The sequence below is a fragment of the Fusarium graminearum genome, chromosome 4, assembly GCF_000240135.3.
Source record: "Fusarium graminearum PH-1 chromosome 4, whole genome shotgun sequence".
Taxonomy (NCBI): Eukaryota; Fungi; Ascomycota; class Sordariomycetes; order Hypocreales; family Nectriaceae; genus Fusarium; species Fusarium graminearum.
In genome coordinates, this window is record NC_026477.1 from 6,985,745 (window position 1) to 7,000,158 (window position 14,414).

The window sequence follows — 14,414 nt, forward strand, 5'->3', positions numbered from 1 at the left end:
GATGATGATTTTGTAGTATCGATGATACAGTATCATTTTTTGATCTGCAGATAAAGTAGAATGGGACGAACGTATACTTGGATACCTGAGCATATCATTGTAAGACCTCGGAGTATCAAGGTCAACAAAACGGCGAATAGTCGACTTGACGCGTCGATATAAGACGCATAGTTACAAATATAGGGACCAGAAGCTCTCAACATTCACATGTGATGGACAATTATTTTCAATAACATTTTGAATAACAGTTCGACTAACAATTTGACTGATAGGAATCAATGAAACCTGATTACAAAACTCATAAAAAGAAACCGACGGTATCCCGATATTGGCGAAAGAAAGTAATTCCACTTTTAATCCATTATTGCACACCTGATTGCGCAAGAGCGATCCTCTTCCAGTGATCACGCTCTTCTTCCAACTTGGCAATCTTGTCTTCCAATTCATCCATCTTCATCGCCTTGCGCTCCCGAGACTTTCGTGCGGCAAGAGTGTTGCGAGCACGCTTCATGGCAACGATGTCGCTAGGATCATCGATGATGATGGGAGGCAGAGGCTTGTCTCGCTTGCGGGCGTTAACACCAGCCACAGAAGAGTGGCGAGTGGATGGCGATGTACCCGACTTGCGACGGTTCAGGGGAGGAGACTGAGAATCAGAGTCCAACTCGTCAGACTTCATCTCAGGGGAGGTCTCAACGCTCAGCTGAGGAACAGCCGAGGGTTCCGAAGGGAACAGAGAAAACCATTCTCCACCCGGTGCGTCAAACTCGGCATTGCCAAAGTTGGGTGACACATCATACTGGTCAAAGTCCGGAGACTCGTTGTAGATGGATGGAGAAGTCAAAGCCGTGAGGGCTGACGAGTTGGGGGCAGACATGAAAGGTTCTTGGACAAGAAGGTCCTGAGGCGAGATAGTCGCCAAGTTGGCAATAGAGCTAGACGCACTGCTGCTGAAGTCAAAGACTGAGGCAACAGCAGGTGAGGAAAAGGCCGTGTGGGCCCCGCCCTCGAAGGCAGTGAACTCTTCGAGTTCGACGTCTGAATCAGATGGTGAGCTTGTGGGACTAGTAGATATTACATCAAGGGGGTACAAACCTGCAGCGTTCATCATCTTTGCGGTTTGTTGCGGGACGCTACCTGTACTCTGGGAGAAAAGAGGTACTGGGGGTCGAGCAGCACGGTTCTGCTTGTTCAATGTGGTAGATGACGAAGGGGCCGAAGAAGCGTAAAACTGGTTCGTGGGGCGGTTGTTGTTAACAGTAGACGAAGGACGACCAAAAGCCTGGAGCAACTGGGCTACTCGCTGATTCTGAACAGCAGGGGATGCAGGCTGTTGTTGGTGACGGTTTTGCAGATGAGACGAGTGACGACGCTGGTGTGGCAGCGATGTTGTTGTATGGCGATTAGGGAGCTGATCGAACAAGACAAAGTCCTGATGCGGTGATTCGGGACTCTGTAACTGTTGTTGCGCGGATTGTGCCGGCAGGCTGGGACTGGTGGAGAGAAGCCATGGTGATTGGGGATCCGTGGTGAAGACTGGGAAGTCTTGGCCTGAAATGTTGGCGGTTGTAAAGGAACTGGAGCCGAAGCTATTCAAAGCAGTGCTGAAGTTCAGGTCGACCGTGAGGTGAGCTGAACGGGTTTGTTGAAGAGTGGGGATTGATCTGTTAGAGTCCTGAGACGTAATTTTGACTGAGGTTGGGGGGGAACAACGGGGAAGGGGGTTGTTTAGAACATCTTGATGCGCCTTAGGCTTTGTTATCTTGATGTAATTGTGTTTGTATGAAAGGTTGGGGTGAGGAAAGGAAGAAGAGAAAAAAAGAAAGCCTCAGGACGGGAGATAGGGACAATTTGTATTCTCAGGCAGCAAAGGGAAGGAGGGTTTGTGCGCTCAGGGCGGGAAGGTACAAACCCAGAATAGCGGGCCTGAGGTTGATACTAACAATTATTGCCTCAGATTGGTCTGTTTCCACGTTAGCCGATGCTTTGCGTTGCCAAGTACCGTAGTACTCCAACCAGAAAACCAAAAACGCGCCCTTTGGATCAGCCAGGGTCGGGCAATGAGTCACATTTTTTTCGTGCTAGGGCTTATTGGGACTGGCCGGATGTCTCTGGCGCATCCTGCGGCAGTCCAAAATGCCACAATTTAGGACTAAGCCTCCACCGTTCATCCTGTACGGCATGGGACTGTACAGCACAGCAAAAGCACATCACAGCACCGCATGTAGGTGCCTAGGGACTGTAAGGACTCAAATTGACCACGCAAGCCTCACATGAAACGCCCTACTATCCTTTTTTCCCCATCTTTTCACCCTCGTGCCCCATCTGAACGTCATTGTTCTTGTCGCCATCTTTTTTTCTTTGTGTTGTAACATGCTGTCGCTGGCGCAGGCAGGCTTGGAAGTTAGCGTATCCCTCTTCCCGTAAGCAACTGGCAATGCCCCTGCAGCTAAACTCTCTATTGGCCGAGTTGACATTCCGCCCTGTTGACCTGCTGAAGTGCCTGCCAATCACCGTCTATCTACGGGTACTAAAACCGTGGACTCTTGTTCCAATTCCCATCCCATACCACGACCACGACAACAAACCAGTCTCATGTCCCGAATTCTTGCAGCTGACGAGGATGTTTGAAAGAGAAGAAAAAAAGAGGACAGCGAATCCTTCCGAATAGGATGTGCAAATCATCGGCGCTGCGCATACATTGTACAACACATACATCTCTAATTTGTTCGTTCCCAACTCTTTGTCTCAGTTTGCCTACCAGTCTGCCTACGTATATGCCCTCCGGCCCGTCCATCCAACTGTAGTGCCCTGCACGCCATGAATCGGTCAAGATATTCGGCGGAAATTCACTCGTTAATTTCCCCATGTTCCAGTCCTAGTGCTAGAGTCCTTGAGTTCCCAGGGTCTAGGTATGGACATTAACCGTCCCAGCCGTCCCATCCGATCGCAATACTGCAGCACCTACAGTAGGTGGAATGAGAATTGTCCCCATGTTTCAACTCCATCACACTGTGTCAGATTAAAATGCCTCTTTTTATTCCATGTTAGCCGCGGCAACGCCTTTCGTATTGAGCCAGGGAGGCTGCCTTAGTTGGACTTGAACCATTCACAAGCCAATAATCAGTGGACATGGGCTGAATCTGAGGCCTTCACGAGTTCAGCCCACCCATGTTGGGATTCTGCTTTTTTTTTTTTAATCACATGGATGGGAAAGTCTTGAAAATCGGCATTTCTTACACTATCGTGTTCCTGGCTCTTATCTCTAATTCAAAACTTTCGATACCACCCTCTCCGAGGTTATCTTCAACTTCCTATCACAACCCGGCTAAGGCGCTTCCCCAGGCTAGTAAAACGAAGTAGGTGTTGTCGTATGTCTCCAAGATTGCAACTTACAAAGCATCTCGACTTTTCTATCCCAGATTGGGAATTCTTCGGGACGCGCAAACGGCGACTCAATCTGTCTAAGCTTGTCCTTAATGGCTTGGTATCGTCGGAACCTCCTGTTTAGGACTCCGCTCAACGATATGTTCTCATATTAGGTGGTATCTCAATTCCGTACAGCGGAACTGACTTCAGAAACTACAACGTTCAATATCTTGATTCCTCATCCCAATCTCCATACTTCAGCCCCCCAGTCCATCCAAGAATGAATCAGCCTGCTTCTTGGCTCTCCGGGTTGCCATTTCCTCCCTTCGCTTCTCAATTTCCCGCCTTCTAGCCTCCTTCTGTTCCTCGCGCACCCGTCGTTGTTCCTCCGTCTTACGCCGTTCTTTCGCAAGCCCCTCCATCTCCGTTGTTCGGGTCTCATCGTCTTGACTAAATTTGTAAAAGCCTGTTCCCTTGGTCCGGATTTCCCAATCTGCGTCGTAGTGTTGTGCTGGCGGCGGCGTTGCGCTGCGGTCTCGCTTCCGCGCCAGCTCTTCCATCTTGTTCGGGTCGTCGGGGTTGAAAGCCATGGCTTGTATTGTGTCCCCTACGATGAGGTTGCTGGGTACGCTAGGTCTTGCCGACATACGCTCGAGTTCTTCGGCTCCCAATAGACCGCGTCGCGTTCTACGATCCAACTTTTCCTTCTCTGCTTTGGTGACTTGCCGTGCGCGACCAAACTCATCCTCGTATTCGACCATCTCACCACTTTCCTCACCATTGTCTTCATCGCTGCTCGTCTCATAGTCTTCTTTTGTCTCCTCTCCTTCCGCCCATTTTCGATCAAAGTCTATTAATGGTGCGGCCTCGTTTTCTTTGGCAACATAATCTCCTCGCTTCATCGCTGCGTAGAGCCGTGCCTTTTCCTCCATTCGTCGCCTGGCTCGTGCCAGCTCTTGAGTTTCTTCCTCTGTGCCAGCAACCTCCTTTATATGCAGCTTTTTTGATCCATCAGACTCCTTGCTTCGTTTAGGTTTTGAGCCTTTGAATATGTCATCTTTGCCTTCTTTTTGAGGGCGGGGACGGCCAGCTGATGTCGCGCTTGACGAGGCGTTTGACATGAGCGATGTCAATTGAGCAGTGAAGTCAAGCGAAGTAGATAATGTTGCATCGCGCTTCGGCTTTTTAGTAGGACGTTGTCCGTATAGATTCGGGTCCTGTGGCATTTTGTCTGTATTTGATGGTCCGTGAATATGTTTTTGAGTAGTTGGTTGTTGATCGTGGCGAAGGAAGTATAAGATGAATGTTTACGGAGTCAAGCAACCCGTTGCTGGTCAACCTGAGGCAATCACCACTAAGGTAGGTTTGAACGACAACACCGACAACTGAGTTAATTTCCTGATTACTATGGACAGAAACACATCACAAAACATTGAAAACATCATGACTTACAACATCTATCTATGATATCAGTCTTACCAAAGTGGACTTATCAATTTAATTGCGTTCCCAATTGGTTGTTGTTTAAGTGTCTCCGATGTAGGGTAATCCACCGCGGGGTTCTGTTGCGTGCTCAAATCACTTTCCTGAGTGCCCCGCCATCGGAGCTTGACTTTATTCCTTCACAAGCTTCATCAACTATTCTGCAAGTACTACAGCAATCATGGCCGCTACAAAGCAAGTTTTTATCGGAATTATCGGTAATTGAAACTTTTGAAACCATACATACGTGACTTTGTAAACTAATATCGCTACTAACAGGTGCCGGAGGCGTTGGCAAGGCCTTCATCGACCAGCTCCATTCCCTTGCTGCTCGAAAGCCATCCCCGAAACTGAACCTTGCCTACATTGCCACGAGCCGCAAGGCCATCTACAACGACGATTACTCTCCCATTAACCTCGAGAATGTCGTTGAAACTCTCGGCTCCTCATCCAAGGCCCCGCTCGCTCTTGCCCAGGTCGTCGAGTACCTATCCAAAGCCCCCGCCAAGACCGTCCTCGTCGACAACACCAGCTCTCAAGATGTCGCTGAGCTGTACCCTCTTGCTCTGAGCCGAGGCATCAGTATCGTTACACCCAACAAGAAGGCCTTCTCAGGATCATACAAGCTGTGGCAAGACATCTTCTCAGCTGCCGAGTCATCGGGCGCCCGTGTCTACCACGAGTCATCCGTCGGTGCTGGTCTTCCCGTCATCTCCACCTTGAAGGATCTCGTTGAGACTGGCGACAAGGTTACTAAGATCGAGGGTGTTTTCAGCGGCACCATGTCTTTCCTCTTCAACTCCTTTGCTCCTACTGAGGGCCAGGGAGGTAAGTGGTCTGAGGAGGTCAAGAAGGCCAAGTCTCTGGGTTACACCGAGCCTGATCCCCGAGATGACCTCAACGGTCTCGACGTTGCCCGTAAGCTGACCATTCTTGCTCGTCTGGCTGGCATCCCCGTTGAGTCTCCCACCTCTTTCCCCGTGCAGAGCCTTATCCCCAAGGAGCTCGAGTCTGTTTCCAGCGGCGACGAATTCCTTGAGAAGCTCCCTGCCTTTGACTCGCAAATGGAGGAGACCAAGGCTGCTGCTGAGAAGGCCGGCAAGGTTGTCCGATTCGTTGGAAGCATCGATGCTGCCTCCAAGCAGGTCAAGGTTGGCCTAGAGCAGTTTGATCGCTCGCACCCCATTGCTGCTCTGAAGGGTAGCGATAACATTATCAGCTTCTATACCGAGAGATACGGAAGCAACCCCCTGATCGTCCAGGGTGCGGGCGCTGGAGGTGATGTGACCGCCATGGGAGTCACCGCTGATCTGATCAAGGTTCTGTCGCAGATTGCGTAAAAGTTGAAATAGAATAGCAAATTAAAAGCGCCAAGTTTGAGTTCCTAGCAATGTCGAAGATATAAAAAAAAACCCAGATTTTTGTGTTTCGCCGTAAAGAATTAAAGTGATGCCTTATCTATTCCTGTTGCTATCGCCGCAGCATGTGGGTTCGTAGTGACAACAGTATCGGGCTCGTCAGTCGGTGGAGGATTCTCGTTACAAATGTTCCTCCACATCCAAAGAACAAAGTCGAATATCACAAGAAGAATGACGGGAACGAATAACATGAGACCTAAACCGAGCTATCCGAGCGTTAGTCGCAAGCGCAAAGGCAATCAGGTCAGGTCAATCAGCACTTACACAGACAAGAGAGATCAGGTTGACAATGGAGGAGTACTCAGTCATTAGAGGACTGAATAGGTTCCATGATGCTTCAGAGGACATGCGAGACATTCCGGGCAACGCTACAGATTGCTTGGAAATAAGAAAGCTCATGGCTTGAGAAAAAACGAACGATGTTGTGGATGGCAGAAGCACAAATTCCGAGGCAGCTTCGCTTCAGGGAGGTTCATGCTCCATCTATCGTGGCCCAGCGGACAGGGGTTATTTCCGCCTTAATTAACATGTGCAATGCCAGAGCTGAGCGCGTCTCACCGCCTTCCTGACACGGCAGCGGATTCTGCCATGCGCAAAGCTTCATGCCTCACAAATTATCACTGGAAACTGTAAAGCACTTGAACAACATCATCATAGCAGCAACCATGACAGAACACCTTCCAAATAAGCAAAAAGGCCGCGAGAGGGATCGCATAAAGAGGACCAAAGATGGAGTCACTCAGTTGCCGCGCAAAAAGTTCTATCGCCAGCGAGCGCATGCGAATCCTTTCTCTGACCATATGCTAGAATAGTATGCAAACTGCTCAATCCGTTTCAAGTACATTATAACTAATATGCGACAGTCCCAAATCGCCTGATCATATGGACTGGTCGCCATACTTCCCTCACTATGTTCAAGAAGGAACATCAGAAGACTCTTCAAAGCCTCCTCGTCTGACAAAAGATGTTGAGATTGTCGATATTGGTTGCGGTTTCGGAGGTCTCACAGTTGCTCTGGCTCCCAAGATGCCGGATACTCTCACACTTGGTAAGTGGAGTAAGAATTAGTTATCAGCGAATGTATATTGACCAGAATAGGCCTGGAGATTCGCACACAAGTGGCAGGGTACGTTCAAGAGCGTATAAAAGCGCTGCGATCACAAAACTCGGACAACATGTATCAGAACGTTGCCTGCATCCGAGCAAACACGATGAAGTTCCTCCCCAACTTCTTCAGGAAGGCCCAGCTCTCCAAGATCTTCATCTGCTTTCCCGACCCTCACTTCAAGGCCAGAAAGCACAAGGCTAGAATTGTATCAACAACACTGAACTCGGAGTACGCTTATGCGCTCCGACCCGGTGGCATCGTGTACACCATTACCGATGTTGAGGATTTGCATTTGTGGATGGTTCAGCATCTCGAGGCTCACCCTGCCTTCGAGAGGATTTCCAAGGAAGAAGAAGAGGCGGACGAGTGTGTTCATGTCATGTCGACTGAAACCGAAGAGAGCAAGAAGGTCACAAGGAATAACGGACAAAAGTTTGTGGCGTTGTTCCGAAGACTTGAGGATCCTCCGTGGTAGAATTTAAACTTGGCGATAGTAATAAGAGCCATTTAAAACTGCATGAATAACAAGACGACTTGCGCATAAACAAAGAAATTATGACCCTACAAGACAAAGCAACGCTGACTAGACTAAACTTTGTTGAATTCATGCTCTGGTAGAAATGTGAGATCTGGTGATATGATTAACATCGTGAACCTATCACCTCATCAATTAAGCCGTACCTGCAGACAATCACTTATCATCATCGATGAGGGGCGCTGTCCAGGGATCCTTGTCCCGCAGGCTATTTTGACAGGGGTCGAGCAACAAAATGACAGCATCCATCTCCGCTATAATCGACAACCACCTCACCTAAAATTAGTTAGTCCAGTCCGGTCTTGACCTCCACTACCTATTATCGCATCACCGACTTTACCACTTACACCCATCCATCTTCGTTCAAGAATGTGGCTTTGAGGTCAACATCCCGGTGATGGCCCTCAAGCGTAGAGATGTTATTGTTGCAGGACTCGCCGCCTTCATAGCCTGGGGCTTTGCTGCGAGCTGGTCACCCGTTCTTCGCTGGGCAGGCCATGCCTTTGTTGCCGGCTCCCTCGTCACCCTCGTCCTTCTCTTGACCGGCCTCTTCCTTGTCTCGAGACGCCCAAACGACCGAACCCTGCCACCGAATGGCGTCACCTTCCTAAATCCAAAGTCATGGCGATCAGAGGTGCAGGCGCTGCGCCAGCGACAATCGTATACTCCAACCCAAATACAACCCGAATCACCCCGCGTTTCCAAAGCTATCGACGACTTGCTCGGCCTCATAGTCCGCGACTTTGTTAGCAGTTGGTATTCCAATATAAGTCGCAACCCGACCTTTACGAACCAGGTCGACAAAGCTGTGCGCGAGGCGCTACTGAGCTTGTGTGATATTCTGCGTGATAAGGATCTGGCGGACCTTGTTACCAGTCGTCTTGTTCCTCTCCTCACCGCCCACTTTCGAGATTTCTACGAAGCAGAGAAATCAATACGAGGGAAGAAGCTTAACCGTTCTGTTACTGAATCCGAAGAACTCGACTTGGCTATTGCTTCAAAATTCCGCGATGGGCGCCTGCACCCTGCTGCGTCATTGTCGTTTCCCGACACCAAGATGGTTCAACAAGACTACCTGCGATCTCTTGTTGCAAAGATTATGCCACAAATTCTTCCGGGGAACATGTTGTCTAGTCGAGCTGTCTCCATCATTATTCGCGAGATCGTTGGGTGTTCTGTGTTATTTCCCGTGATTCAACTTCTTTCCGAGCCCGATACATGGAATCAACTAATGGAGAACATGGGCCGTTCGATGCTGCAGGATAGATCAACAGTGCGCAAGCTTCGGGCAGCTTTAGATCAGCATGCTCCCTCAACGCCAAGGTCCAACAAAGTAGCCTCCATGCCCAGAGTTGCGCCAGGCGACAGCGAGCGCAAATTTGAAAAGTTCATCCGTGCTATTCGAAAGGTCAACAACCTGTCAGATGCACGCCGTTTTCGCAGCGAAGTTGCCAGTCAACTCAAAAGGGATTCTCTTCAGGATAACCAGGACCAGGTTTACCTTCGTCGATTAGAGATGGGAAAGAGGCTACTCGATCAACGGGTAACTCACCTTGCTGCTGGCGGTGAACGTCGTCCGCCTGGACCATTGCCTTTGCCATCAACTTCCTCAAAGTCCAAGCTGGAAAGCGCTCCATTAGTGGACTTTTTACGAGACCCTTCAGCACTTTCCTATTTTATGGAATACATGGATCGTCAAAATCTGATGCCCCTAGTACAGTTCTGGCTTGTTGTCGATGGCTTCCGAAATCCCTTGGAGGAGGATGGCCATGACGACGAGCTGCCATCAACGCTTCCGATGTGGACTGATTCAGATCGTCAAGACTTACAGCAGATAAATCAAGCATACTTATCAAGGTCCGAGTTAAAGGTTCCGGACCATTCAAAGAATGAAGTGAAAGAGTTTATCAAAGCGGGGAAAACAGCCACTCCGATGCAATATTATAGAGCCCGACAGGCTATTCTCAAAGCTCAGAGCGCTGTTTTAGAAGAGATGCGTGCACGTTTCTTCCAGGGTTTCAAGAAATCTGACCTCTTCTATAAATGTCTTGCAGCTGAGGAAGCAGCCAATAACCAGACCCTCCGATCAACACCGCAACCAGAAGCACAAACATTGGCGCCAGGTCGAACAAGTAAGACTTTGCCAGCGAAGCCAAGACCAGTTTCACGATTAACTACTCAACTCTCCAACACGAGCAAACGAACAGGATCAGCTTCAGATCTCAGGTCTCTGAACTTCAACGGCAACGGCCATGGCCATCGATCTAGGCGCTCGCTTGACGAAGGCTCTCTCACTCCTCTGTTCGACGACGACGATATTGATACCGATGGATTAGGAGATTCTGTGCAAAGTCTGGACGCAGAGTCAAACAGTCAGCAGCTGCCAGACACCCAGGTTGTTCAAGCAGTGGAGGAAGCACTGACAAATATCCTGGAAAACGATCGTCCCCAGACTGCCGAGGATCTGCGCGCGTCCCTTTTCGAAAACGGTGGCAGTAGTAGTATTGGTGGCCTCGATGATAATGCGTCGAGCCTCTTCTCAGGCCACGATAACGAATCTCATCGTGGCTCTCTGGACATGGGATTGCGACCAGGTGCTTTAGTTAAAGAAGGAGAAAAGCCAAGCCTTTCATCACTTGGTCTCGTCAGTGCAGCCTCACGAATTGGCGTCTTTGTCGATGATGATCTATTTGGTGATGAAAACAAAGATCTCCCCGATGACGGCGATCCAGACGAGGGTCCACCACCCGATGACGAAGACGAAGTGCACGAAGCAGCGCCAGGAGATCTTGGACTGGCCGAAGCAATCACCGCTCTTTCGAATGACATTGATCGCCTGGTAGCACAAGAAGCGGTCGTGGAGTCCCTAACGCGGAAAGCAGAGTTGACAAACAACACTGCTGAGCTACGTATCCTTAGGAAGTCGAAAGCGTCTTTGCAAAGGGAGATTAGGCGCAAGGAGCTTCAGCGTCAGCAGTATGTCATCCAAGAGAGCGACAACAGTCTCTACGGCCGCTCTACTATCAAGATCAAATCTATCCAGGTCGGAAGAGAAGAAGATGGCAGAGAGTTTGCCCTATACGTTATCGAAGTGCAAAGAAATGCCGGAGAGCAGATGCCCGCGGCTTCATGGGTGATTTCGCGGCGATACAGCGAGTTCCACGAACTTCACCAAAAGCTACGGTCCCGTTACCCATCGGTCCGAAATCTTGACTTTCCTCGGCGACGAATGGTTATGAAGTTCCAAAGTGAATTTCTACGCAAGAGACGAACTGCTCTTGAGCAGTATCTGCAAGATTTACTACTATTGCCTGAAGCATGCCGTAGCCGGGAGCTCAGAGCATTCCTTTCACAGAGCGTGATAACTCAAGGACAAGACATTCTAGATCGCGAAGACAAGAAGGATATGATGACACGCTTGTATGATTCTGTTGCAGATGGCATGGATGATATTCTTGGAAACATTCCCGTTCTGGATCAAATATCTGAAGCTGGCCAGAGTCTAATTGCGGCGGCTACAAATCAGCTCAACACGGTTCCGCTCAATGTCAACGAAGAGAACTTCCCGGCCGCCGAAGCCGAGGCTGAACTGAACGCCTTTGAGAATAAGGAACTTGAACCGTTCATCAAACCGATTTGCGACATTTTCCTTGAGATATTTGAGCTCAACAAGGGAAACAACTGGCTCCGCGGAAGAGCCGTCGTGGTTGTTCTTCAGCAACTTCTTGGCGGTACTATTGAGAGGAAAGTGCGCGATAATGTCAAGATGCTTGCTCAAGACGAGAACGTTCTCAAATGTATTAGTCTGGTTCAGGACAGCCTCTGGCCGGGAGGAGAGTTACAACGTGATCGAAAGCCACGAACAGCCGCCGAGAAGAAAAAGACACGGACTGAAGCAAGCTTGATGCTGGCTACACTGGTGCCAGATCTTGCTGGGAGTGTTGTGGGAAGAGTCAATGCACAGGCAGCGAGTCGTCGTATCTTTGCGACATTAAACAACTCAAGGTTGAAGTACGACATTCGATGAAGAAATTGTCTATGAGAGAGGACTTGGCTAACTCGGTTACAGTGCACATCTCGTATTCACTATGATTGATGAAATCGTCTCGGTCCTATTCGAGGAACCGTAGGGCCCTAATGAAAAAGATCTTCTTATTATTCTCCACCAAGCACATGATAGAGTGCACACAGCAAGGCGTTGGGCGTCACTGACAAGGAATCGATTGGGCTGAGATGATAATTGTGTGGTGATTGGCGAAAAAATGACTTTGCTTTCTGTAACGAACCCTTTTTATGCTGTTATTGAGTAGCACAGATTCACGAGGGAGTCCATGAAATAATAGTAATCGATCGATGGCTACCTAGTCTAAGAGTAGTGTCTCTGCACTTTGATGATGATCAACAATAGAGTTTCAACTCCTCCGTAGTATCCAACAAACCAGGCACTTTAGCACTTGCTTACAGCGCTTAGCATGTGCGTGCAGCAGCATTAATGCAGGCAAAGGCGTTCGCATGTGACGCTAACGAAGCCGCTTCAGCGCCCGAGATAGTGGGATCCGGGGCCACCTTCTCGATCTGGCGTTCTGCCAGACCTGTCCGCCTTTGCCCCAGCCTTCTTCGTCGCGTAAGGTTTAGAGTCTAGCTTGTCCATGTCGCACTCTTCCTTCTCCTCTCCACCAACATATATCTTCATCATCACCCAAGAAAACCCCGCGTTTTCTGTACTTCTTGGTCCATCGCGCGCAACTGGCCCTGGACTTCTGGAATCTTCCTGGCTAGACCAATACTTCGAATTTTTGCACCTCGCTTTCCGTTTGGATCCATCTCTCGCTTGACTTGACTACGGTCCTCCTCCAACCGGCAACATGACGGAGGTATCAGCCACCCGGCTGTACTTGGGAAACCTCCCTCGCAATGGTCCGGACTCATCGCCCTGACGCTCCTAGTCAAACCACTGACCTGCTGCCCAACAGCTACCAAAACAGACGTCGAGGCTCACTTCGCGACTCATGGAACCGGAGAAATCACCGAAGTTAAGCTTATGAATGGCTTCGGTTTCATCGAGTACAAGGACCCAATGGATGCCCGCGATGTTGTTCCAGGTGAGTTGTCCTATTATCTCTCTTGTTGTGACTCTTGCTAATTGCTTTGGACAGCTTTCCGTACGTCACCATATAACATCACCCCCCTTCGTCCCTGGCTAATTCGCGACTTCTAAAGATGGCTCTGATTTCATGGGAGAACGACTTACCGTCCAGTTCGCACGCGGTTCCCGGCATCGCGAGGGTGGCAACTTTGGCAACCATGAGCGCACTGCGCCGCGGCCTCGCCGAACCCCTCATCGAATGCAGATTACGGGACTACCAAATGATACCTCTTGGCAGGTCTGTTTATCCTCCCCGTTAATGATCGCTGGACTCCATGGACCTTCCCTTTGTGATTTGCGCGCATCTCTGGCTTTTCTGGTTTCGACCCATTGGAACTGCGCCGGGATTAGTTCCAGGGGACAACAATCAAGGACCCCCTCCCGCTCTTCTGGTTTTGCTTCCTGGTTCTTGTCTTGACGGATTGCGCTTTCGTTTTGTGGATTACATGGACTTCCGGCGTTTACCTTTCCTGGACAGCAACTTACGTGGATTCTGGAAATAGGACCTCAAGGACTTCGCACGTCAATCGAGTTTGGACGTGGTTTACTCCGAGACAGGCCGCGACTCGAACGGCCGAGGGTGAGTTTAGTTGTGTGCGTGTCGAAGTCGTTATTAATGAGTTTTAGATTCGTTGAATTCGAGACTGCTGCCGACTTGAGAACTGCCGTCGAGAAGCTCGATGGCCGTGAATTCAAGGGACAGCGAGTCCAGTGTGTTGCCGACGTATGACAAGGTAGCCCCATCCAACTGCACGAACTGTGAATTGACTCGACGCTGCAGACTCAGCCGGACATGCCTCCCCGTGAGCGTGGCCGATCGCGCTCTCCTGGACGACGCCCCTACCCTCCTCCCATGGACGATTACGACCGCCGTGGCCCTCCCCGAGGGTACAGTCCTCGCCGAGACGGGTATGGCTACCGCGACCGTAGTCCACGTCGCGACTACTATGACGACCGTGCTCGCTATCGATCCCCACCTCGTCGTCCTATGGAAGACTACCCTCCCCCTCCTCCTCGCGGTCGATACGATGATCCATACCGACGCGACTACCCTCCTCCCCCGCCCGATCCTTACGCCAATGGGCGACCCCCATATGACCGACCTCCCCGAGATTTCCCTCCTCCCAGAGAGGGTGGGTACCCACGAGAGGGTGGCTATCCGCGAGACTATGACCGTGGTGGACGTTACTGGTAAATTCATATTCCATTACCGCTTTGGGCGCTTGCTTGGCAGGACTGTCCTTGACCGAACGGTGTACTAGATCTTCCCCAAACGAAAATGCCAATTGGCGTGGAACAGTCACGACCTGTTAATAGGTATGAAAGGGCAAGATTCAAATGATTGGCAGACAAGTG

At 50.0% G+C, this 14,414-nt stretch overlaps 6 protein-coding genes across 6 annotated transcripts; 4 read left to right on the forward strand and 2 right to left on the reverse strand.

Annotated features, from left to right (window-relative positions):
• Positions 1-223: 223 nt before the first annotated feature.
• Positions 224-1,805, reverse strand: FGSG_09286 (uncharacterized protein). Its single transcript, XM_011330177.1, has 2 exons — positions 1,096-1,805; positions 224-1,038 (listed from the first exon to the last, which is right to left on the reverse strand). The coding sequence occupies exons 1-2, from the start codon at positions 1,109-1,111 to the stop codon at positions 362-364; spliced, it is 693 nt and encodes a 230-aa protein (XP_011328479.1). The 5' UTR covers positions 1,112-1,805; the 3' UTR covers positions 224-361.
• Positions 1,806-3,626: 1,821 nt separating this feature from the next.
• On the reverse strand, positions 3,627-4,595 carry FGSG_09285 (uncharacterized protein; the record flags this gene model as incomplete). The annotated part of the gene is made up of 1 exon (XM_011330178.1): positions 3,627-4,595. The coding sequence occupies one exon, from the start codon at positions 4,593-4,595 to the stop codon at positions 3,627-3,629; it is 969 nt and encodes a 322-aa protein (XP_011328480.1).
• A 437-nt stretch (positions 4,596-5,032) lies between these two features.
• FGSG_09284 (homoserine dehydrogenase) lies at positions 5,033-6,191 on the forward strand (the record flags this gene model as incomplete). Its single annotated transcript, XM_011330179.1, has 2 exons — positions 5,033-5,069; positions 5,131-6,191. The coding sequence occupies 2 exons, from the start codon at positions 5,033-5,035 to the stop codon at positions 6,189-6,191; spliced, it is 1,098 nt and encodes a 365-aa protein (XP_011328481.1).
• Positions 6,192-6,934: 743 nt separating this feature from the next.
• Positions 6,935-7,852, forward strand: FGSG_13544 (m7G tRNA methyltransferase; the record flags this gene model as incomplete). Its single annotated transcript, XM_011330180.1, has 3 exons — positions 6,935-7,080; positions 7,133-7,317; positions 7,368-7,852. The coding sequence occupies 3 exons, from the start codon at positions 6,935-6,937 to the stop codon at positions 7,850-7,852; spliced, it is 816 nt and encodes a 271-aa protein (XP_011328482.1).
• Positions 7,853-8,309: 457 nt separating this feature from the next.
• FGSG_13543 (uncharacterized protein) lies at positions 8,310-12,074 on the forward strand (the record flags this gene model as incomplete). Its single annotated transcript, XM_011330181.1, has 2 exons — positions 8,310-11,923; positions 11,982-12,074. The coding sequence occupies 2 exons, from the start codon at positions 8,310-8,312 to the stop codon at positions 12,040-12,042; spliced, it is 3,675 nt and encodes a 1,224-aa protein (XP_011328483.1). The 3' UTR covers positions 12,043-12,074.
• A 1,664-nt stretch (positions 12,075-13,738) lies between these two features.
• Positions 13,739-14,320, forward strand: FGSG_09282 (uncharacterized protein; the record flags this gene model as incomplete). Its single annotated transcript, XM_011330182.1, has 2 exons — positions 13,739-13,782; positions 13,840-14,320. The coding sequence occupies 2 exons, from the start codon at positions 13,739-13,741 to the stop codon at positions 14,318-14,320; spliced, it is 525 nt and encodes a 174-aa protein (XP_011328484.1).
• Between the last annotated feature and the right edge of the window lie 94 nt (positions 14,321-14,414).